Here is a 26,231-nt window from a genome sequence, read left to right as displayed (position 1 = left end):
CATCTGTCACAAAAATAAATAGAATACTTTAGAAAAAGAAAATGTTAAGAAAACCATAAGGAAGAGAAAATGCATATACAGTACTGTACATATTTATTGAAAAAAAATTCATATATAAGTGGACCCATGCAGTTCAAACAGACGTTGTTCAAGGGTCAACAGTATATACAGTTTTGTTTTTTTTTTAATCCTCCCCTGAGGACAATTTTCTATTTTTTTTTTTTTCAAATAGAGTAGGAGGGAGAGAGAGGAAGAGAGAGAGAGAGAGAGAGAAACGTTGATGTGAAAGGGACACATGGAGTGGTTGCCACCTGCACGACCCATCCAGGGCCAGGGACAAACTGCAACCGAGGTACGTGCCCTTAGCAGGAACCGAACCTGGGTCTCTCTGGACCGCAGGCCCATGCTCTGACCTCTGAGCTAAACTGGCCGGGGCTATATACAGTTTTTTGAAAAGTTTTTCTACAAAGAGGAACAGAGAAATGGAAGAGTAGCTGGTGGGGAAAGTGGGTCAGGAAGGTTCACGCCTTAAAATTAAAAAAAAAAAATTCAGTTACAGTCGATATGCAATATTATATTACTTTCAGGGGTACAGCATAGTGATTAGATATTTATATAATTTATGAAGTGATCCCTCTGGAGTCTACTACCCACTTGATACCATACAAACTTATTAGTGTTATTTACTATATTCCTCGTGCTATACTTTACATCCCCATGACTAATTTTAGAATTGGCAATTTTCACTTTTTAATCACTTTATCTTTTTCACCCATCCCCTTTCTTTTTGAAGATGGGTGAGTAGGAGCATGCTTGAATATCGATGGGACTGATCCAGTAGCGAGGGAGGAAAATGATGGTGCAGGAGAGAAAGAAGGGAGAATTGGTGGAGCAAAGAGCTTAAATAAGCTTATGTCTTTTTTATTTCTTTATGTCATTTTAGTAGGATTTTTAGGAGGGATATTATTTTACTTTAACCAGACGGCCCCTTCATCCTTTTTTTAAGATTTATTTTTATTGAGATATAAATGGTATGACATTGTATAAATTTAAGGTGCACAATATGTTGATTTGATACATTTGTATATTGCAATATGATTATAGGTGTCGTCACTATTAATACTTAGGCATTTCCATATAAGAAAGAATAGGAGTCTCAGTCTCTATCTGATAAATGAACATACTGAGGCCTGAGCTCATATCATGGAGAGGCTGTATTTAATATTTACCCATTATCTTCCAGGTCTGACTCAATTTTTCAATTTCCCATCCTTCTAGGACCTCAGTGACATTTGAATCTTGCTTCCAAAAAACATTCTTTGCCCACCAGCCAGTAAACAACAATTGAATCAATTTTTCTTTAAATCACCAACCTCAAAATTTGAAAAAATATGCTCACTATAGTTAGGCATATCATATTGCATTTATGTGAAATCACCGCAGAAGTGATTAAGTATGTATATACTTGAAATGGAATGTATATAGAATAACCTGAGATTGTAGATACAAGTAAAATACCTTTCCTGTTCATTCATGCCTTCTTTCAATAACAATTATTAAGCAACTATCATTTTTGTAATATGTTTTTATCGATTTTTTAGAGAGAGAGAAAAAGGGAGAGAGAGATAGAAACATCAATGTGAGAGAGACACATCGATGGGCTTGTCTTTTGCACACCCCTCACTGAGGATCGAGCCCACAACCCTGGCATATGCCCTGACCGGGAATTGAACCAGGACCTCTCAGTCCACAGGACGACGCTTGATCCACTGAGTCACACCAACTGGACTTGAGCAACTATCATGTGCCAGACTAAGGATACAACTCTAAGCCTTCATACAGCTTACTGTTTGGAGTACAATGGATTGTGTCCCTCTGGAAGGTGAAAGGGCAGGGATCATGTTTCTTATATCACTGTATTAGTTGGCCAGGGCTTCCATAATAAAATACCACAGACTACATGACTTAAACAGCCAAAATTTATTTTCTCTCAGTTCTGGACCATTTTTTTTCTTTGATCCTCACCCAAAGATATTTTTTACATTTATCTTCAGATAGAGTGGGAGGGAGGGGGGGGGAAGAGAGAGACAGAAACATCGATGTGAGAGAGACACATTGGCTGCCACCTACACGACCCCAACCAGGGCTGGGGACAAACTGCAACCCAGGTACGTGCCCTTAGCAGGAACCGAACCCGGGTCTCTCTGGTCCGTGGACCAACGCTCTTAACCGCTGAGCCAAACCAGCCAGGGCTATTTTCTCTCAGTTCTAAAGGCAGCGTCCAAGATCAAGATGCTGGCAAGTTGGTTTCTTCGGAGGCGTCTCCCCTTGGCTTGTAGGTAGCCCTCTTACTGTTTTTTTCACATGATCTTTCCTCTGTGTGTGCATCCTGTTGTATCTTTGTGTGTCCAAATTTTTGTCTTATGAGGATACCAGTCAGATTATATTAGGGCCCACCCTAATGACCTTATTTAACTTAATCATTCACTTTAGAGACCTTATCTTCAATACAGTCACATTCTGAGGTATTGGGGGTTAGGGCTTCAATATATGAATTTGGGGAGAGTATAATATAGCCCATAGCAATCACCCAGCATGAATAATCAGCTGTGAAACTTGTTAGTTTTGCCTGTGTAATAATACTGTTTTCTTCCTAGTATTATGAAATATTTCTTCGACAGTCTGCAATGGAGCCCTGCCTTCTGTTTCATGAAGGTGGACACTGGCGTGAGCTCATAGTCCGCACCAATAGCCAAGGACACACAATGGCCATTGTTACTTTCCATCCCCAGGAATTAAGGCAGGTGAGACTTACAGGATAATATGAGGCAGCTTCTGTAGGAACCCCCTACTATTACTATGCTGATATTGGTTTTTGGAAGTTTCAGGGCACATAGCAGAAATGGGAAGAGGGATTAGGGGTGAGGAGAAGGAGATGACAAGGATACTCTTTAACTGTGCTGATGACATGATCACACCACAGAGACTGAGGCCAGGTTACCAGGTTAATTATCATGTCAGGACCCCTAAGTATTTTTATAAGAACTTTGCCCATGGAAGTTAGTAGGTGCTCTACTAAATCCAAAAACCAATTTAATATAAGCTAGAATATAGTCAGAATTTCATAACCCAGACAATACTTTACATTTGTAATGCACTAGGAGCTTTCCAACATTAATAGATTAAACCATTCCTATACTTGTGAAGTAGATGGGAGGAGAGGTATTTTCATCCTCATTTCACAGATGGGCAAATGGAGGCATAGAAGTACCCAAGGTTAAAAAGCCAGGAAATAGCCAAGCTAGGGCTTGAACCCAAGTGTTTGATTCCTGGCTTTTTTAACTCTATAGCTCCAACATAGTTTATGATGATATATCCTTGTGGCAAGCTAATAGTTAGGCTCTCTGTAGTGACCAAGAATTCTTAAATATTCCAAACTCAAAGAAAGAATTTAGTTATACTCATTCTCTTCCTAGCACTTTTCTTTCTCCTAGCGCTTGTGTCCTCTGAGGTGGTGTTTGTGTGAGTGATTGGGATGTATGAAGTGAGAAGTATGAAGGGAATTGAAAGGTTATTGCTTCTTCGTGATGGGACAAAAGTTTAGTTTGGCTCCTGTTTACAATAATTCACACTTTCTTTAGAGAACTATTAAAGGAGCTCAGACTAGAGAAAGTGTGTATCTATTTTATAGGATTTGTCAAAAGCCAATACAGAAAGCAATGCTTCTACTGAGATGTGAAAATCACTTATGTTTTGTCTTATATTACATTGCTTTATGCTAAGTGTTATTTATAATAGGACTTGAGAAATGTGCCTTCTTGTATCAGGTGGGCTGATGACTGTAGAGCTAGGAGCAAAAACTTATTAGAGATGAGTCTTTGCTTGATTCCTGATTTTGTGGTCTGGGCAGGAGGAGCTCTGTGTTCAGAAGGAGTCTATAAAGGAGTTTTTCATCAAAGGGCCAGGAGCAGTTTGTGACTTGACATCACTTTACTTCCAGGAAAGGTAAATCTGGGACAGCCAAACAGCAAGCACAAGGTGGGTGGCTTGCCATAGTCTGGGTATGGATTGCTGAGGCAGGGCTGCTGCTTATGGAGGATCTGGGCTAAGTGGTATAGGCCCTCGTATACCACTGAGGTCCAGGAACCCAGGCCACCTGTAAATGAGAGAGTGTCTGCATGCATATACTTCCATCCTTTCAGACGGGAACTCCTACAGAGCTTTCAGGGCCATGCTTTGGTGGCTGTGTCTCCTAGATGAGATGCTGGGGCCTCCCCTTCCAACTAATCACTAGAGATAGAATGGCTTGACATTCCAAGATGCTTTCTTCTTTTATTATTTTCCAGCACCAGGACCCGTTGCAGCCATCAGCAGTCCCCCTACCAGCTCCTGTTTGGGGAACCCCACATCTTTGAAGAGCTCTTGGGCTTGAAGATCCGCATCTCTCCAGATGCCTTTTTCCAGATTAACACTGCTGGTGCAGAGATGCTGTATCGGACTGTGGGGAAGCTGAGTGGAGTGAATTCTAACACCATCCTCCTTGACATCTGCTGTGGAACTGGCAAGTGGCAGCACAGGGTCGAATCTACATGCTGCTTAGCTCCCAAACTCCATTTACCCAGCACCTAAGGTCCTGGGTGGGAAGGTGGTAGTAGTGGTGCAGGCATAACCTCATTGGTCTAAAACCCTAAAATACCCTGCTCTCATTCTCTTACTTCCCCAGGTGTGATTGGCCTCTCTCTGGCTCAGTATACCTCTCAGGTCCTTGGGATTGAGTTGGTGGAGCAGGCCATAGAAGACGCCAGGTGGACTGCAGCCTTCAATGGTATGCTGCTCACAGTCGGGGGAGAAATGAAGAGCTGCAGTTTTTTTCTGTGCAATGAAAAGGGTTGTGTGGGAAAGGACATCTACTGTATCATTGACCTATGAAAAGGAGGGGAGGGTGTTCTGGAGTGGTCAGAGTTGGGTCCTGATGGTTTTCTGAAAGAGATCCCAATAGCTAATCTTTTTTTTTTTTTTTTTTTTTCTATCCAGAAGCAGAGCCTGAGGGAAGAAGTAAGCCTAAATGATAGCAAGGAAACTTAGCAAAACTTTGGATAATATAAAAGAGCCTCTTGACATGAGATTCATCAGAGCATAATACAATAGGTTTTAAACTATTTCTAGCAACAGAACCTTTTCTTTGAACAAAATGCTGTGCCAAACTGCAACATAGAAAACAGATCCCTTTGTTCCCCCTACCTTCAATAACAGAAAGAGGACTTGAATAAAAGTCAAGTTTCTCTTTTTGGTATCAGAATGTATGTATTGTGTCAAGAAGCTGTAAAATAACATTGTCTAGCCTCTTAAGCCGAAAGGTCTACTGAGATATTGCAAGAGAGAGCACGTTGGAAAATGAAGCAGGTTCAAAGCGTTTTTTTTGTTTTTTGTTTTGTTTTTTGTTTTCTTTCTTTCTTTCTTATTCAGAGGTATGCTAGATCTAAAGGAAGATGGCAGAGCCATGGCTCCTGTATCTATCTCCCTTCCTTCCTTCCTTCCTTCCTTCCTTCCTTCCTTCCTTCCTTCCTTCCTTCCTTCCTTCCTTCCTTGTATCTATCTTCCTTCCTTCCTTCCTTCCTTCCTTGTATCTATCTTCCTCCCTCCCTCCCTCCCTCCCTCCCCTCCCTCCCTCCCTCCCTCCCTCCCTCCCTCCCTCCCTCCCTTCCTTCCTTCCTTCCTTCCTTCCTTCCTTCCTTCTCCTTCTCTCTCTCTCTCTCCTCTTTTTTGGTTAATCCTCACCTGAGGATATTTTTCCATTGATTTTTAGAGAGAGTGGAAGGGAGGGAGGGAGGGAGAGAGACAAACATTGATGTGCCAGACACATTGATTGGTTGCCTCCTGCATGACCCCGACCAGGGCCAGGGATTGAGCCTGCAACCCAGGTATATTCCCTTGACTGGAAATCGAACCCACAACCCTTTGGTCCATGGGCTGGTGCCAAACTGGCCAGAGCTCCTATACATTTCTTCTTCTTCTTTTTTTTTTTTGGTACGTGCCCCTAGCTGAAACTGAACCCTGGACTCTCTGGTCCACAGGCTGATGCTCCAACCGCTGAGCCAAACCGGCCAGGGCCCCTGTACATTTCTATAAAGCTGAAGCTCCTTGTACCCCACTCTTGGGCGGGAGTTTTCATTTATGTCATGTGGTCCTCTTTTCTGTAGGCATCACCAACTGTGAATTCTATGCTGGTCGAGCAGAGAAGATTTTGCCACAGCTGCTAAAGTCAAAGGAAAATGAGCAGTTAATTGTTGCTGTGGTGAACCCAGCCCGGGCAGGACTGCGTAAGGATGAATAGCTCTCCTGCTACAGAACTAGTTGGGTGTTCCCGTGATGTCTTCCAGCCTTAGCCCCATTCCCACACCATGTTAAGGGTACCCCTGGTGGACTGGCTCTGAACCCATTTTCTCCTCTATTCCTCACCAATCCTAGGTGCTGGCAAGTTGAAAGTTTGTGATAACCCAGATTATGATAGTTTAATTATATCAATAGCAATGTCTTTCTGCCTTCAGATTACCAGGTGGTTCAAGCTATTCGAAACTGCAGGGCCATTCGCACACTAGTTTTTATTTCCTGCAAGCCTCTTGGTGAAACCACACGGAACATCATTGAGTGAGTCTTGACATCTTTTTTAAATTAGTTTTTTCCTGGTGATCAAAGTAGTGCATGCTTATTGTGTAGACTTTGGAAAATGCAGAGAAGTGTAAAGAAATAGAAAAAAGTTATTATACTGCCACCAAGAGTCAATTATAAGAACAGGTCTTGGGTGAGGCACAGTAAAGCAACTCCAGTTGTAAAATTTAAGGGGTGCTCAAAAATCTCAGTCATCAAAACTCATTTTAGTGCAATGTTTTCAAAAATCAAAATTATTACAAAAAGCTGTGATGAACAAAATATTAAGACTGTTTAGAAAGGTGAGATCCACTCCTGTACTTGCTAAACCTTGCCTCATTCACCTTACCCTAATCCTGGCCCTGGTTCCAATAAAACTTTATTTACACAAGTAGGCAACCGGCCTGCAGGCCACAGTTTTCTAATTTCATTTTCCAAAATACCGCATCAAATATCATGTGTCTTGATTATTGAGGATTTTTTTTTTTTTTTTTTTTTTTGGCATTGTCTTAAATTTTACACCCAAAGTGAATGCCTCTTGCTTCATCTCAGTTCTGGACCCGGTTAATTAATTATTTTTTATTTCTGAAATGTCTTCTTCTTGTAATCTCTCTCTCTCTCTTTGCCTTTCTCCTCCCTCTTTTTATTTTTATATAAGTAATACAATTTATTTGTACTATTCAAACCACATAGGTGGGTATAAAGATGATATGACTGGATAAAACAAGTGAGATTTAAAAGTAAACAAATTGAAGGGATTAAGCAAAACAAACAAACAAACAAACAAACAAAAAACCTGATAGATACAGATAATAGTATGGTGATTACCAGAGGGAAAGGGGAATCGGGGGAAGCAGAGAGTAAAGGGGGGGATAAATAGTGATGAAAGGAGACTGAACTTGGAGTGGTGAACACACAATACAATATACAAATGATGTATTATAGAATTGTACACCTGAAACCTATATAATTTTATTAACCAATGTCACCCCAATAAATTCAATAAAATAATTTAAAACTGAAGATAAAAGTAAGTGAATTGAACTTTCAAATTAATGATCTAGAAAAAGAATAAAACTAAAGGCAACTGAAAGAAGAAATCAATAATGTTTTAAAAATCAAGAAATTAATGAACTACAAACCAAAAGCCTGTAAACTTGACATATAAACAAGAAGGTGTTATTGGAAGAAGAAAACAAAATAGATATATAAACCTAATCAAGAATATAAAGGAGCCCTGGCCGGTTTGGCTCAGCGGTTAGAGCGTCCGCCTGCGGTCTGGAGAGACCCGGGTTCGGTTCCCGCTAAGGGCATGTACCTCGGTTGCAGTTTGTCCCCGGCCCTGGTTGGTCGTGCGGGTGGCAGCCACTCGATGTGTCCCTTCACATCGATGTTTCTCTCTCTCTCTCTTCCTCTCTCTCCCTTCCACTCTATCTGAACAAAAAATGGAAAAATGTCCTCGGGTGAGGATAAAAAAAAAAAAAAAAAAAAGAATATAAAGGAATAAAATGTAAAAATATGGTCTTACACGAGAAAATGAGCAAAACTACAAATATGAAGACATTTTTAAAAGTGATTAGAAGTACTTTGTATAACTCTCTTGCAATACATTTGAAAACTTAGATGGGCGATTTTCTGGAAAAATGCAAATGGTTAATACTAATTTCAGAAGATAGAGTAAACCTAAATAAACCAGTAACCATGGAAACAAAATTGGGGAAGTTGTGAAGGAGCTGCTTCTACCCAAAATGATAGCATGAGGCCCATTTGTTTTCAGAGTCTTATTTCTTTATCTATTTTTGTACATTTACTCTTTCATTTGTAGTTTATTTTATTTTTATTATACTGTTTAAAAGTGTTTTTTAATATATGATAAAGGTGGCACCTCAAATCAATGGAAAAAGATAGACTGTTTAATAAATAAAGATGGACGACTGGGTAGCCATGGTGAGAAAAAAAAGTTGGATTTGTATCTCACACTGTGTACCGGGATATATTATAAAGGAGTCAAAGATTTGACAATTCCCAGAAGACGGGGTGGGGGGGAAGATAAACCACGGAACTTATATGCATGTATGCATAACCAATGGACATGGACAACAAAGCTGGGGACAGGGCGGGGAGGGAGGGGGAGGAGGGTGTCAATGGGGGAAAAAGGAGAAACATCCCTAACAAAGATAAATAAATAAAATAAAAAATAAGAAATAATAAAATAAATAAATGTAAAAAGGGAAAACCACGATGTACCCTAGGAAACCATAGAATTTCTTTATAATCTTGGAGTGCAGAAGCCTTTTCTAACTATGAAAATTCAGAAGACATATAATAAAAGTTTGTTAAATTTGGCTACATACACAGTAACTTCTCCCTTCATTATACCATGCACAGAAATGAATTGAAAATGCATCATAGAATGAAATGTAAGAGCTAAAACATGAAGTGAATCATTGTGACCTTGGGTTAGGCAAAGCTTTCTTAGATATGATATAAAATCCCAAACAACAACAACAACAAATAAATAAAAACAAATAAGTTGTGTGTGTGTGTGTGCGTGTGCACATGTCTATTATTGGACATCATCAAAGTAAAAAAATACTTTTGTGTTGCAAACCCTTTCATGGTTCATAAGCACATTTATAATATTTTCTTTTCATATCTTCTGTTCATTTTTTTTTTGAGCTGTTACTATTTTTCTTATGGAATTCCAGGGGTTTGTTATAAATTAAGGAAAAAAGGCTTTGTCTGTGATGTGAACTGCAAATTTATTTCCAGCATGTATGTTGTCACCTGTCTTTGCTTTTGGTGTTTTTTATCATACAAGTTATTGATTTTTTAAAACTTTTACTGAGATACAATTTATATACCATATAGATCACCCATTTATACAGTTCACTGGTTTCTAGTATATTTACGGAGCTATGCATCTGTCACAAAAATTGTGGAACATTTCCATTAAGCCAAGAATATATCATGCACCCCATTTCTCCCCAAACCCTCCATCTTCAGCTCTAGGTAACCACAAATCTACTTTCTGTCCCTACTGATTTCCCTGGTCTGAACATTTCCTATCAGTGGAATCATACAATATGTGACCTTTTGTGTCTGGCTTCTGGATACCAGTCCTTTAGCAGATAAACAAATTTGCAAATATTTTCTTTCATTCTGTGGGTTCTCTGTTCACTTTCTTTCTTTTTTTCCTTTATTTTTATTTTTTAATTTTTTATTTTTTTTGTTACAGATGTTTCTCTTTTTTTACCCCATTGACACCCCCCACCCCATCCCCCCCCGCCCAGTCCCCGGCTTTGTTGTCCATGTCCATTGGTTAGGCATACATACATATAAGTTCTGCGGTTTATCTCTTCCCACGCCACCCCCTCTTCTGAGGGATGTCAGTCTGTGCCCTACTTCCATGTTTCTGGGTCTACTGTATTCCTCAGACTGTTATGTTCATTATATTCCGTATGTATATAAGTGAGATCATGTGGTATTTGTCTTTTTCTGCTTGGCTTATTTCACTTAGGATAATACTTTCCAGGTCCCTCCATGTCGTCTCAAAGGATAAGAGATCTTTCTTTCTTACAGCTGCATAGTACTCCATTGTGTATATATATCACTGCTTTTTTATCCATTCGTCTACTGATGGACACTTGGGCTGTTTCCAGATCTTAGCTATTGTAAATAGTGCTGCTATGAACATGGGGGTACATATATTCTTCTTGATTGGTGTTTCAGGCTTCTTAGCATATATTCCTAGAAGTGGGATCACTGGGTCAAATGACAGTTCAATTTTTAATTTTTTGAGGTAACACTATATTGTTTTCAATAGTGGCTGCACCAGTCTGCATTCCCACCAGCAGTGTATTAGAGTCCCCTTATCTCCACACCGTCGCCAACACTTGTTGTTTGATAATTTGTTGATGGTGGCCATTCAGACAGGTGTGAGGTGATACCTCATTGTTGTTTTAATTTGCATCTCTCTGATGATTAGTGATGTTGAGCATTTCTTCATTTGTCTCTTGGCCGTTTGTATGTCCTGTTTGGACAGGTGTCTATTCAGCTCCTCTGCCCATTTTTAATTAGATTCTTTGTTTTCCTTTTGTTGAGTTGTATGAGCACTCTTTATATACTGGAAATTAACCCCTTATCTGATATATCATTGGCAATGATGTTCTCCCATACAGTGGGTTGACTTTCCATTTTGATGATTATTTCTTTTGCTGTGCAGAAGTTTTTTAGTTTGATGTAGTTCCATGTGTTCATTTTTTCCTTTGTTTCTGTTGCCTTAGGTGATGTATCAGTGAAAATTCTGCTGCGCATGATGTCCGAAATTTTGTTGACTACAGTTTCTTCTAGAATTTTTATGGATTCATGGGTCACATTTAAGTCTTTTATTTATTTTGAGTTTATTTCTGTGTAAGTTGATAGTCTAGTTTCATTTTTTTACATGTAGCTGTCCAATGTTCTCAACACCATTTATTAAAGAGGCTGCCTTTACTCCACGGTATGCTCTTGCCAACTTTGTCAAATATTAATTGAGCATATTGCCTTGGGTCCATTTCTGCGTTCTCAGTTCTGTTCCACTAGTCTATATGCCTGTTCTTGTGCCAGTACCAGGCTGTTTTGATTACAGTCGCTTTGTAGTATAACCTGATATCTGGTTTTGTGATCCCACCTACTTTGTCCTTCTTTTTCAAAATTGTGGTCGCTATTTGGGGTCTTTTTTGAACGTTTGAAGTATCTGTTCTAGTTCTGTGAAATGTGCTGTTGGTATTTTGATGGGGATTGCATTGAATCTATAGATTGCATTGGGTAGTATGGACATTTTAATGATGTTAATTCTTCTAATCCATGAACAAGGTATGTGCTTCCACTTTTTTATATCTTCCTCTATTTCTTTTTTCAATGTCCTGTAGTTTTCTGAAAATAGGTCATTTACTTCTTTGGTTAAGTTTATTAGTATGTATCTTAATTTTTTTTTGCTGCGATGGTAAATGGGATTGTTTTTTTAGTTTCTCTTTCTGTGAGTTCATCGTTGGTGTATACAAATGCCGTCAATTTCTTGACCTTAATTTTGTATCCTGCTACTTTGCCAAATTCATTTATTTATTCTTATAGATTTTTGATGGAGTCTTTCTCACCCGAGGACATTTTTCCATTTTTTGTTCAGATAGAGTGGGAGGGAGAGAGAGAGAGAAACATCAATGTAAGAGAGACACATTGAGTGGTTGCCACCCATGCAACCCAACCAGGGCTGGGGACAATCTGCAACCGAGGTACGTGCCCTTAGCGGGAACCGAACCCGGGTCTCTCTGGACCGCAGGCCGACGCTCTAACAACTGTGCCAAACTACCCAGGGCTTTTAAATATATATATATTTTTCTTTATTGATTTTATAGGGAGAAGAAAGAGATAGAAACATTGATGAGAGAGAACATTGGTTGGCTGCCACCTGCATGACCCCCACTGGGGATCAGGCCCACAACCTAGGCATGTGCACCAACAGGGAATCAAACCAGCGACCTCTTCGTGCCTGGGTCAACACTCAACCTCTTTGCCACACCGGCTGGTTGATGGAGTCTTTAGGGTTTTCTATGTATAATATCATGTCATCTGCAAATAATGACAGTTTCACTTCCTCCTTTCCAATTTGGATCCCCTTTATTTTTTCTTCATGTCTGATTGCTGTGGCTAAGACTTCTAGTATGTTAAATAAGAGTGGTGAAAGTGGACATCCCTGTCTTGTTCCTGTTCTTAATGGAAATGTTTTTAGTTTTTGCCCATTGAGTATGATATTGGCTGTAGGTCTTTCATATATGGTCTTTATTATGTTGAGATATGATTCCTCGATTCCCACATTGGTGAGCGTTTTTATCAGAAATGGATGCTGAATTTTTTTGAATGCTTTTTCAGCGTCTCTTGATATGATCGTGTGGTTTTTATTCTTCATTTTGTTTATGTGGTGTATCACATTTATTGATTTGCGAATATTGTACCAGCCTTGCATCCCTGGAATGAATCCCACTTGGTCATGGTGAATAATTTTTTGATTTATTGCTGCATCCAATTTGCTAGTATTTTGTTCAGGATTTTGGCGTCTATGTTCATCAGGGATATTGCCTGTAGGTAGTGTCTTTTTTTTGGTTTTGGAATTAGAATTATGCTGGCCTCATAGAATGAGTTTGGAAGTCTTCCTTGTTGAATTTTTTGAAATAGTTTGAGGAGAACGGGTGTTAGTTCTTTTTTGAATGTTTGGTAAAACTCCCCCATGAAGCCATCCCGGCCTGGGCTTTTGTTTGCTGGGAGAGTCTTGATTACCTCTTCAATTTCCTTAGTTGCTATTGGTCTGTTCAAGTTTTCTATCTCTTCCTGGTCCAGTTTTGGGAGACTGTGTGTTTCTAGAAATTTGTCCATTTTGCTTAGATTGTCGAATTTGTTGCCATATAGTTGTTCATAGTAGCTGTTAACGACCTTTTATATTTCTGTGGTGTCGGTTGTTACTTCTCCTCTTTCATTTCTGATTTTATGTATTTGGGCTTTCTCTCTTTGTTTCGTGGTGAGTCTAGCTAAGGGTCCATCAATCTTGTTTATCTTTTCGAAAATCCAGCTCTTTGTTTCATCCATCCTTTGATTTTTTTTGTGTGTGTGGTCTCTATGTTGTTTATTTCTGCTTTGATCTTTACTATTTCCTTCCTTCTACTTGCTCTGGGGTTTTCTTTTTGTTTGCTTTCTAATCCTTTAAGTTGTGAGGTTAGACAGTCAATTAAAAATTTTTCTTGTTTCTTGAGGTAGGCCTGTAGTGCTATGAACTTTCCTCTCAGAACTGCTTTTGCTGCATCCCATAGATTTTGTGTTGTTGTGTGTTCATTTTCATTGGTTTCCAGAAAGTTTTTAATTTCTTCCTTGATTTCCTCGGTAACCCCTTCATTGTTTAATAGCATGCTATTTAGCCTCTTTGTGTTCAAATGTCCTTGCATGTTCTTGTTGCAATTGATTTCTAGTTGCATGACATTGTGATCTGCGAAGATGTTTGATATGATTTCAATCTTCTTGAACTTGTAGAGATTTAGTTTATGTCCTGTCATGTGGTCTATCTTTGAGAATGAACCATGTGCACTTGAGAAGGATGTGAATTCTGTAGTTTTGGGGTGTAATTCTCTGTAGATATCTATTAAATCCATTTGGTCTAGTGCTTCATTTAGAGTCTCTGTTTCTTTGATCATTTTTTTGTCTAGAGGATTTATCCAGTGCTGTCAATGGGGTGTTGAAGTCCCCTTCTATGATTGTATTGCTGTCGATTTCTCCTTTGAAGTCCTCCAGAAGATTTTTAATATATTTTGGTGCTCCTATGTTGGGTACATATATGTTTATCAAGGTTATATCTTCCTGTTGGATAGATCCTTTCAATATTATATAGTGGCCTTCTTTGTCTCTAGTTATGGCCTTCTTTTTTTTTTTTTTTTTTTTTTTATCCTCACCCGAGGACATTTTTCCATTTTTTTGTTCAGATAGAGCGGGAGGGAGAGAGAGGAAGAGAGAGAGAGAAACATCGATGTGAAGGGACACATTGAGTGGCTGCCACCCTCACGACCAACCAGGGCCGTGGACAAACTGCAACCGAGGTACGTGCCCTTAGCGGGAACCAAACCCGGGTCTCTCTGTACTGCAGGCCGACGCTCCAACCGCTGAGCCAAACCGGCCAGGGCATGGCCTTCATTTTCAAATCTATTTTATCAGATATGAGTATTGTTACCCCAGCTTTTTTTTTTGCTTTCCATTTGCTTGGAAAATTTTTTTCCATCCTTTTACTTTCAACCTATGTGAGTCTTTTGTTGTGAGGTGGGTCTCTTATAAACAACATATAGATGAATCATGCTTACTTATCCAATCAGCTACTCTGTGTCTTTTTATGGGAGCATTCAGTCCATTTACATTTAAGGTGATTATTGATATGTACTTTTTTATTGCCATTTTTGTTTAGTGTGGTTCTGTTTTTCTTCCTATTTCTTCTACTAATTACTGTAGTCCTTTTAACATTTCTTACAGTGCTGGTTTGGTGCTAATGTATTCTTTTAGCCTTTTTTGTGTTTGTGGGAAGCTCTTTATTTGACCTATTTTGAATGATAGTCTTGTTGGATAGAGTAGTCTTGTATTCAGAACCTTGTTTTTCATGACCTTGATTACTTCATGCCATTTCCTTCTGGCCTGTAGTGTTTCTTGTGAGAAGTCAGCTGAGAGCCTTATGGGGTTTCCTTTGTAGGTAACCTGTTGTTTATCTCTTGCTGCTTTTAGGATTCTCTATCTTTAATTTTTGGCATTTTAATTACTATGTGTCTTGGTGTGGGCCTGTTTGGGTTCTTCATACTTGGGGTTCTCTGTGGTTCTTGAACTTGAATGCCTTCTTCCTTCACCAAATTAGGGAAGTTTTCTGTCACTATTTCTTTGAATATATTCTCTCTAACCCTTGCTCATTTTCTTCTTCGGGGACTCCTATGATGTGAATATTATTACGTTTCCAGTTGTCCCACAGTTCTCTTAAGCTGTCTTCCTGTTTTTTAATCGTTTTTTCCTTTTGGATTTCTGATTAGTTGATTTTTTTCTACCCTGTCTTCTAATTCACTGATCCGGTCCTCAGCTTCCTCTTCTCTGCTTTTTAGAACTTCCAATGTGTTTTTAATTTCTGATATGTCATTTTTTATCTCTTCTTGGTGGTTTTTAATTTCCAATTGGTTTATTTTCAGCATCTCTATGTCCTTATTCATCCTGTTGAGCTTCCTCAAGATCATGGCTCTGAATTCTAGCTCTGTTAACTTGCCTAACTGCTCCACATTGATCTCATCTTCGGTGGGGGTCTCTTGTTCTTTCACTTGGCTTCTGTTTCTGAGTTTCACCATTTTGGCTATCACAGTGAGCTTTGGAGCCTGTCAAGTTTTCCCTGTGGGTGTTGGTGTTCTGCTCTTTGTGGCTCCCTCTCCTGGGTTTAGATGAGCGAGGGAGGACCCACGTTAAACACCACTGTCAAGTCTTACTTTCCTGGTTAAAGTTACTACCCCAGGAAAGGTACTGTTATCCTCTAACTTTTGGCCTGGAGGCTAGCAGTCAAGGTTACTTGAAGAGTTTTGGGTTTTCAGTTCATTGAAAAACTCTCTCAGGTGCTCAGCATAAAGGGATTCCCCGAGGGTGGGGCTGATACTGGTTGTTAATGAGCCTCAATTAGTATTTCAATGGCCCACAGGGTGGGGTTGGATCTCTGAGGGAGGGGCTGCTGCCTCTCCCCAGAGCCCTGGGAAGGAGCAAGATGGCCACCTTCCTGCGTGGCAGCAACTCAGCAAAAGCTCTGAGTGCCCTCCAAATCCTGAGTGTCTCCACCCAGTTCCAGTCCAGTCTGCCCTCCCTCTGCCGGAGCCCAAGGTGAGTGGCTGTCGCTTTTTCAGCCTCTGTCCGGACTCTGCGCTGTGGAGCCTCTTGGGAGTTTGACCCGAGGGCGCTGCTCCCAGCTAAGGCTGCTGCTGTCTGTGGGCTCCTAGCCCCCGTCTCGCACCTTTGCAATCCTACCAGGATCGAGTCAGTGTCCCTGGTTATATGGTCCTTGCAAGCTGCTTTTCTGTTGCTCTTTCCCATCAGTTTGTCTGTGTTATAGTTGTAATTCCAGTTTGGTTTTGGGAGATGGTCGGTGTAACTTCCATTCACTCCACCACCATTTTGGAGGAGTCTGTTCACTTTCTTGATGGTGTCCTTTGAAGCCCAGGGTATTTAATTTTTAATATGTCCAGACTATTTTTTTCTTTTGTGACTTGTGATTTTGATTCTAAGGTATATTACTAAGTGGAAATAGGCAGGTGTGCAAAAATTGTTTATATAATAGTAAACTATCTTTGTAAAAAAAATGGACATAGGATGAGAAGAATTGCTGACTCTGTTGGCCTGCTGAGGTCTGTCGCAATGCAATGAACTACAAGCAGACACTGCTTGGAATGAGAGGGAGCATTTCAAGGGAGCAAATGCCCCAGATCTCTGGATGCAGCCCAATTTATTTTCAAAGTGGTTCCCTAGGTTACATGATGTTTTAGGTAATTAAGTCCTTTAGATCGCATCTGTGCTGACCATAGAGCCAAGCCCAGCATATTTCCTGTCTCTCGCTGTTTTTAGCAGAGATACATCATAACAAATTCATTCACACCTGGGCATATCACCCATTATCACTTTCAGGGTGGCTTTCCAAAAATCCATATTTATGCATACCTTATCTATTCACACACCTACTATAGATTCAGACAGGGTGGCAGTTCCAACCCCTTATTCATACATATTTTATCTATTCACATGCATACTTTGATCCTTGGCTGGCCAGGCCAAAAGAGTGCATACCTCAAGGTTACCTTTTGTTCATCCACCAAACCCCCAACCCTACAACAAATATAGATTTGTATTTTCGTGTATATGCATAGACAAACTGTTAAGTTATATAAGAAACTGACAGTAGTAGTTATCTATGGCAAGAGAAAACTGCAGAGATGGGAGTCACAGGTGGGAAGGAGACTTCACAGTATACCTTTTTATGTATTTCATTTCCAAATAAAATGGAAATATTCATTATGCAAAAAAAGTTTTAAAATGGCAATGATTAAGAGTAAACTGAGGATTCTGCTAACATTCATACTGCTTAAAACAATAAACATGGCCTCAAAAAGGCAAGAAATATTTATTTTGAAAAGCCAGTATATGCATGTGGTAGAGAAAGTTCAAACAATACAAGAATATGTGGTGAATAAAGTCTCTTTCTTTCTTCTGACCCCTAGTCCTTCAGATATCACCACTCTTACTAGTTTCTTATGTAGCCTACCAGAGATATTCTGTGACTATACAAGTGTGTGTATGTATACATGTACATGTATGTGTACATACCTCTGTTTTTAAAACCAAACAAACTATTAACACTGTTTTGCCCCATGCTTTTTAGTTAACAAAAGATTTTGGAGATTGTTTTACAATGATGTAGAATCTGTATCAATACTTATAGGTCTACTTGATTTTTTATATAGGCTAAAAACTATTTTTAAATAGTTTCTTTTTCTCAAAAAGTCCAAAACATATGAAGTTTTATTGAACACAATAAAATACAGAAACACCAGATTCTTATTTTAAAGTAAAATTGATAGCATTTTTCCAGAATTTTCCTAGTAATGCACCATTATTATCACTATTAAAAAACAAAATCAAGCTCCAGATCTAAAATAATTAATGAACTTACTTGTAAACATTCTTCTCATAAATATGTCACTTAACTAGTCCCTTACCACTGAGTTTTAAGGTTGTTTGTACTCTATTTTTACCACAGTTTTGTAGTGAATATCCTTGTACATATATCTTTGCACACCTGTGAAATGTTATGTACATGTGATGAATAAGTATATGCATTAGATAAATCCCTGATGTGGACTTGCTGGGTTAAAGGATATATATGCTCTTAATATTTTCATGTTTTCTAACAGAGCTGTAGACTCAACTTATCAAAAATATCCTTTTGGAATTATGATTAGAAGCACACTGAATTTACTAATTAATTTACAGAGGATTAAATCTTCATAGTATTTTTTTTCTATCCAGGTATGTGGCGTGTTCCTCACTTTAGTTTTATGTAAAATTTTCTAAAGGCACACACACACACACGCATATATATATTTTTTTCTAACATAGGTCTTTCTTCTTAAGGTTACTTACTACAAGATATTATAAAGTTTTTATTGCTGTTGTGAATGGGACCTTTTTCATGATGTTTTCTAACTGATTATTGTCAATCTTCTGTTCAGCTACTGGACTCTTTTATTAGTTTTATTTGTTTTCCAGTTGATTTTCTTGCATTTTCTTGGTAGCTTGTCATATGATCACCATATAGACACAGTTTTATTTATTTTCTTCCAATACTTTTCCCCTTATTACATTGGATAAAAAAATGTTCTATTATAGGAGTGATAGTGAAAATCTTGTCTTCTCCTGATCTGTTTTTTACTTTTTAAATCAATAGGCCTTATTTTTAGAGCAGTCTTAAATTTGCAGAAAAACTAAGCAGAAAGTACAAAAGTGGACCTTAGAATTCACTTTTTGAACTTAAATTTATTGAGGATAACTGAACCTTATCTGGGCTTGCAAATCTACCCAGGACAGTGGTGTTTAACGTGAGTCCTCCCACACTCATTTAAACCCAGTAGAGGAAGCCACAATTAGCGGAACACCAATACCCACAGGGAAAATTTGGCATGCTTCAAAACCCACTGAGACAGCCAAAATGGTGAAACACAGAAACACATATCAAATAAAAGAACAAGAAAATTTGACAGAAGATTGAATAAATGAAAGAGAATTGAGCAAGATATCAGAGGGAGAGGTCAGAGTAATTATCATGAGGAAGGTCAACAACATGAGTAAAGATATAGAAGTATGGAAAGCTAACCAATTGGAAATGAAGAGTGACATAGCAGAAATAGAGAACACATTGGAAGGAATAACCAGCAGAGTAGAGGAGGCCAAGGACCAGATCAGTGAATTAGAAGACAGGGTAGAAAAAAAATCACCCAATCAGAAAACCAAAAAGTAAAAACAATTCAAAACCAGGAAGACAGATTAAGAGAACTGTGGGACCATCTGAAATGTAACAACATCCGCATCATAGGAGTTCCAGAAGAAGAAGAAAATGAGCAAGGGTTAGAGAATATATTTGAAGAAATAGTTATTTATTGTGATTCTATTTTTCTTCCTTTTTCTTCTACTAGTTACAGCAGTCCTTTTAACATTTCTTGCAGTGCTGGTTTGGTGCTAATATGTTCCCTAACTTCATGAAGGAAAAAGGTATACAAATACAAGAAGCACAGAAAGCCCCAAGTAAGAAGAACCCAAATAGGCCACACCAAGACACATAATAATTAAAATGCCAAAAATTAAAGACAGGGAGAGAATGCTAAAGGCAGCAAGAGATAAGCAACAGGTTACCTACAAAGGAACCCCCATAAGGCTATTATCTGATTTCTCAACAGAAACACTATAGGCCAGAAGGGAATGGCATGAAGTAATCAAGGTAATGAAAAAAAAGGATCTGAATCCAAGATTACTCTATCTAGCAAGGCTACCATTCAAAATAGAAGGTCAAATTAAGAGCTTCCCAGACCAAAAAAAAAAAGAAAAGAAAAAAGGCTAAGGGAATATATTAGCACCAAACCAGCACCACAAGAAATGTCAAAAGGACTGCTGTAATTAGTAGAAGAAATGGGAAGAAAAATAGATCCACAATAAACAAAAATGGCAATAAATAAGTACATATCAATAATAATCTTAAATGTAAATTGATTAAATTGTCTGATCAAAAGACACTGAGTAGCTGACTGGATAAGAAAGCATGCCTCATATATATGTTGTTTACAAGAGACCCACCTCACAAGAAAAGACTCACATAGGTTGAAAGTGAAGGGATGGAAAAAAAATCTTCCAAACAAATGGAAAGGAAAAAAGAGCTGGGGTAGCAGTATTCACATCCAATAAAATAGACTTCAAAATGAAAGCCATAACTAGAGACAAAGAAGACCACTACATAATATTGAAAGAATCTATCCAACAGGAAAAGCTAACTTTGGTAAGCATATATGCACCCAATATAGGAGCACCAAAATATATTTAAAAACTTCTGGAGGACTTCAAAGGAGAAACCAACAACAATACATTCATAGCAGGGGACTTCAACACCCCTCTGACATCACTAGATAGATCCTCTACACCAGCGGTTCTCAACCTGTGGGTCGTGACCCCTGTGGGGGTCAAATGACCCTTTCACAGGGGTCACCTAAGACCATTGGAAAACACATATTTCCAATGGTCTTAGGAACCAAGACACCACTTCTCTATCTGTCTCCAGGCGGATCTGCCCACATGCAGATCTGCCCACATACAACATGAGGAACTGTATTAAAGGGTTGCAGCATTAGGAAGGTTGAGAACCACTGCTCTAGACAAAAAATTAACAAGGAAACAGGGACTCTAAATGATGCACTAGATCAAAAGGATTTAATAGACATCTACAGAGAAGTATACCATAAAACTGCACAATTAACTTTCTTCTCAAGTGCACATGAGACATTCTCAAAGACAGACCACATGTTTTTAGGAAACAAACTAAGTCCCTACAAGTTCAAGAAGATTGAAATCATATCTAGTATCTTCTCAGATCACAATGGCATAAAACTAGAAATCAATTACAACAAAAACACGTGAAAACATTTAAACATATAGAAGCTAAATAGTATGTTATTAAACAATGAATAGGTTACTAAGGAGATCAAAGAAGAAATTAAATCCTTCCTGGAAACCAATGAAAATGAACACACAACAAAAAATCTATGGGACGCAGCGAAAGCAGTCCTGAGAGGGAAGTCCATAGCACTATAGGCCTACCCCAGGAAACAAGAAAAATTTCTAATTCACTATGTAACCTCACAACTAAAAGAACAAGAAAGCAAGCAAACAAAACAAAACAAAAAACCCAGAGCAAGAAATAAACGACATAGAGACAAAACAAAAACAAAAAATCAAAAAACAAAACAGTTCAAAAGATCAATGAAACAAAGAGCTGCATCTTTGAAAAGATAAAGAAGATCGATGGACCCTTAGCTAGATTGACCAAGGAACAAAGAGAGAGGACCCAAATAAACAAAATCAGAAACTGAAGAGGAGAAGTAACAACTGACAACACAGAAATACAAAGGATCGTAAACAAATACTATGAACAATTATATGCCAAACAAATTGGATAATCTAGGCAAACAAGACAAATTACTAGAAACACATAGTCTTTAAAAACTGCACCGGTAAGAGATAGAAAACTTGAACAGACCAATAACAACTAAGGAAATTGAAGATGTAATCAAGAATCTCCCAGCAACCTAGCCAGTGTGGCTCAGTGGTTGAGCGTTGACCCAAGCACCAAGAGGTCGCCAGTTCAATTCCTGGTCAGAGCATATGCCCAGGTTGTGGGCCAAATCCCCACTGGGGGGCATGTGGGAGGCAGCCATCAATGTTGTTCTTTCTCATCAATGTTTCTATCTCTTTCTCCCTTCCTCTCTCTCTAAAATCGATAAAGAAAAATTAAAAACAACAACAACAAACAAAAATCTCCCAGCAAACAAAAATCCAGGCCTGGAGGCCTCATGGGTGAGTTTTACTGAACATTCAAAGACAAACTAACACTCATTCTCCTCAAACTATTCCAAAAATTTCAAGAATGAGGGAGACTTCCAAACTCGTATTATGAGGCCAGCATAATTTTAATTCCAAACCCAGATATAGACACTACAAAGAAAGACAACTACAGACCAATATTCCTGATGAACATAGGTGCCAACATCTTTAACAAAATATTAGCAAATCAGATCCAGTAGTACATTAAAAAATTTATTCACCATGACCAAGTGAGATTCATCCCAGGGATGTAAGGCTGGTGGAATATTCGCAAATCAATAAGTGTGATACACCACATGAACAAAATGAAAGATAAAAAGCCATATGATCATATCAAAAGATGCTGCAAAAGCATTTGACAAAATCCAGCACCGATTTCTGATAAAAATGCTCAGCAGTGGGGGAATAGAGGGTTCATATCTCAACATAATAAAGGCCATATATGAAAGACCTACAGCCAACATCATATTCAATGGGCAAAAACTAAAAACATTTCCATTAAGAACAGGAACAAGACAGGGATGCCCACTTTCACCACTCTTATTCAACATAATACTGGAAGTCTTAGCCACAGCAATTAGACACGAAGAAAAAATAAAAGGCATCCAAACTGGAAAGGAGGAAGTGAAACTGTCATTATTTGCAGATGACATGATATTGTACATAGAAAACCCTAAAGATTCCACCAAAAATCTACTAGATTTAATAAATTAATTTGGCAAAGTAGCAGGATACAGAACTAACATCAAGAAATTGACGGCATTCTTATACACTAATACTGTACTCACAGAAAGAGAAACTAAAAAAACAATCCCATTTACCATTGTGGCAAAAAAATTAAGACACCTAGGAATAAACTTAACCAAAGGGGTAAAGGACTTATTTGCAGAAAACTACAGGTCATTGAAAAAAGAAATAGAGGAAGATACAAAAAGGAGAAGCACATACCTTGTTCATGGATTGGAAGAATTAACATTAAAATGTCCATACTACCCAAAGCAATTCATAGATTCAGTGCAATCACCATTAAAATACCAATAACATATTTCACAGAACTAGAACAAATACTTCAAAAGTTAATATGGAACCAAAAAAGACCCCGAATAGCCACAGCAATCTTGAAAAATAAAAACAGCCCAGTTGATGTGGTTCAGTGGTTGAGCATTGACCCATGACCAAGAGGTCACCAATTCGATTCCTGGTCAGGGCATGTGCCCAGGTTGTGAGCCAAATCCCCAGTAGGGGGCATGCATGAGGCAGCTATTCAGTGTCCTCTCTCATCAGTGTTTCTATCTCTCTCTCCCTCTCCCTTCCTCTCTCCCTAAAATCAATAAAGAAAAAAATAAGAAAAATAAGAACAAAGTATGAAGGATCACAATACTGGATATCAGGTTATACTACAAAGTCATTGTAATCAAAATAGGCTGGTACTGGCACAAGAAGAGGCATATACATCAGTGGAACAGAACAGAGAACCCAGAAATTGATCCAAGACATTATACTCAATTAATATTTGACAAAGCTGGCAAGAGCATACAATGGAGTAAAGACAGTTTCTTTAATAAATGGTGTTGGGAAAATTGGACAGCTACGTGCAAAGAAATGAAACTAGACCACCAACTTACACCATACACAAGAATAAACTCAAAATGGATAGAATACTTAAATGTGAATTGTGAATCCATAAAAATCCTAAAAGAAAATGTAGGTAACAAAATTTCATACATCACACACAACAGAATTTTCACGGACACAATGCCTAAGGCAAGAGAAACAAAGGAAAAAAAATTAATACATGGGACTACATCAAAATAAAAAGCTTCTCACAGCAAAGAAACAACCATCAAAATGGAAAGGGAACCCACTGTATGGGAGAGCATAATTGCCAACAATACATCAGATAAGGGGTTAATTTCCAAAATATATAGAGTACTCATACAACTCAACAAAAGGAAGACCAAAAAACCAATTAAAAAATGGGTGGAGGACCTAAATAGACACCTCTCCAAAAAGGACATACAAATGGCCAAGAGACCTATGAAAAAATGCTCAGCGTTACTAATCATCAAAGAGATGCAAATTAAAACAACTCTGAGGTATCACCTCACACCTGCCAGAATGGCTGCCATCAACAAATCATCAAGCAACAAGTGCTGGTGAGGGTGTGGAGAAAAGGTGACTCTAGTACACTGCTGGTGGCAATGCAGACTGGTGTAGCCACTATGGAAAACAGTAAGGTGTTTCCTCAAAAAATTAAAAACTCAACTGCCATTTGACCCAGTGATCCCATTGCTGGGAATATATTCTAAGAAGCCTGAAAAACCAATCAGAAAGGATATATGTACCCCTATGTTCATAGCAGCACTATTTACAATAGCTAAGATCTGGAAACAGCCCAAGGGTCCATCAGTAGATGAGTGGATGAAAAAACTGTGGTACAAATACACAATGCAACACTATGCAGCTGTAAGAAAGAAAGATATCTTATCCTTTGAGATGACATGGAGGGAGCTGAAGAGTGTTATGCTAAGTGAAGTAAGCCAATCAGAGAAAGACAAATACCACATGAGCTCATTTATTTGTGTAAAATAATGAAAATAAGCTGATGAACAAAATAGACCCAGAGACATAGAAAGGAGTAGGGTTAAGACTGACAAACCTCAGAGGAGGGGGACAGGAGGGAGAGATGAAATAAATCAAAGAACTTATATGCATGTATGAGTAACCAATGGACATAGACAAAAAGGCTGGGCTTGGGGGTGGGATTGGGAGAAGGGTGTCTGGGGGGGAAAGGAGAAACATCTGTAACAAAAATTAATTAATAAAAAAAATTTAAAAATTAAATTTATTGAGGTAATATTTGTTAATAACATTATAAAAGCAATAGTTGTTCATAACAATTGTTAATATCATTAACATTTATAGACGCAACCTTAAACAAACTTCCTTGATTCTCTTTACAATGGGACAGTGATATTTAATCTATTCAGTGTAAACCATGGAAATAACTCTTCTGCTTTGTTGGTTTGAGTATAAATTGTTACAACCTTTTTTGGAACACGTTAATGTTACATATCTTAGGGCCTTAAAAACATACAGCCCTTTCAACTCAGCAGTTCCACTAAATAAAAATGTGTGTAAAGATATAACTATAAGAATATTTATGGAAGGACTTTTTTAAATAGCCAAAAGTTAGAAACAGCTTAAATTTCCAATAGCAAGGAATTAAACTAAACTGCATTTAGCTTACTTAATGAAATACCATATAGCCAATAAAAGTGAGGTAGCTTTACAATATAATAATACAGTGAAGAGATACTCATGATGTATTATTAACTGAAGAAACTGGTTGTAAAGCAGTAGGTACAATATATACAGTGTGACTCCATTTTAAAAAGCCAATTTAAATATACATTTTTGGAAAGATGTATTCTGAAGTTAACATTGGTTATCTTTCTCTGAATGGTGAATTTATAGGTGAATTGCTGTTTTCATTTTTTCTTGACTGCCTTTGAAATAAAGGGAAAAAGTAATCTACTTTGAAACATTTCACTAGAATAATTTAATTCAGTCATATTTATTAATTACCTATTGTGTGCAAATCATACAGAAAAGTATATTACCTAGGACCCTTGTTTCCACCATTGCACCCTACTCTGCGTCAAACACTGGGAACACAGAGATGACTAAGCAGTTTTTGCCTCATTTATACTCTTAAAAAGATTATACTCCAGTGAGGAAGATGGTTTAAAAAAAAAGCTGGTTACATTAAACATGACAAATGTTGTTATAGAGAGAAACACAGGGGCCGGGGGAACACAGAGGCAGGGCTTAAAATGTAAGAAATTGTGTTCTTGGAAGTTCTTGGTTTCCAGGAACTGCTATTATGATCTTTTTTTACAGGCTATGCTGTCCCCCAAACTCTACTAAGAAGCTTCTCGGCGAGCCTTTTGTCCTGAGACAAGCTGTGCCTGTGGATCTGTTCCCCCACACACCACACTGTGAGCTGGTGTTCCTCTTTACTCGATAAGCAGCCTCCTACAAGATGGTAGGCTCTTCATTAAGGCTGAAGTTTCATTAACTTCCAGGTTTGGCATATTGTTACATTGCAGACCCGAGAGCATTACCAGGGAAACCAACCATTGGACCATGAGCAGGAAGAATAAAACAAGCCTTCCAAAGTGAACCAGATTTATGACCTCAGTTTTCAGGTTCCCTTGCTCTCATGTGTGTTTATTTGCTATAACCACTCCGTGGCCCTGGACCTAGACTGTTCTTTCCTTTTGTTGTCAGCCTGTCGTGGCTCCCTCAGTCCTAGTTTATAGTCTCGTCTCCTCTGTCTGACTGCCTGTGGTGTGGCGACA

At 38.4% G+C, this 26,231-nt stretch overlaps 1 protein-coding gene across 2 annotated transcripts in view; it reads left to right on the top strand.

The window, feature by feature from the left end:
* TRMT2B (tRNA methyltransferase 2 homolog B) overlaps window positions 1-26,191 on the top strand; it is a 55,710-nt gene extending 29,519 nt beyond the window's left edge. The window contains exons 6-13 of one of the 2 annotated variants that reach the window (XM_036270903.1): window positions 2,658-2,804; window positions 3,911-4,005; window positions 4,347-4,561; window positions 4,724-4,825; window positions 6,201-6,320; window positions 6,549-6,648; window positions 25,771-25,868; window positions 25,980-26,191. In XM_036270903.1, the coding sequence (XP_036126796.1) occupies window positions 2,658-2,804; window positions 3,911-4,005; window positions 4,347-4,561; window positions 4,724-4,825; window positions 6,201-6,320; window positions 6,549-6,648; window positions 25,771-25,868; window positions 25,980-26,020 (918 nt within the window). In that variant the 3' untranslated portion in view covers window positions 26,021-26,191. Of the gene's footprint in view, window positions 1-2,657; window positions 2,805-3,910; window positions 4,006-4,346; window positions 4,562-4,723; window positions 4,826-6,200; window positions 6,321-6,548; window positions 6,649-25,770 lie in introns of both variants that reach the window. The other variant, XM_036270904.1, reaches the window with a different exon arrangement.
* Window positions 26,192-26,231: the final 40 nt, after the last annotated feature.

The sequence above is a fragment of the Molossus molossus genome, unplaced genomic scaffold (genome assembly GCF_014108415.1).
Source record: "Molossus molossus isolate mMolMol1 unplaced genomic scaffold, mMolMol1.p scaffold_m16_p_2, whole genome shotgun sequence".
Lineage (NCBI taxonomy): Eukaryota > Metazoa > Chordata > Mammalia > Chiroptera > Molossidae > Molossus > Molossus molossus.
This window is presented reverse-complemented; position numbering and strand designations above follow the sequence as displayed.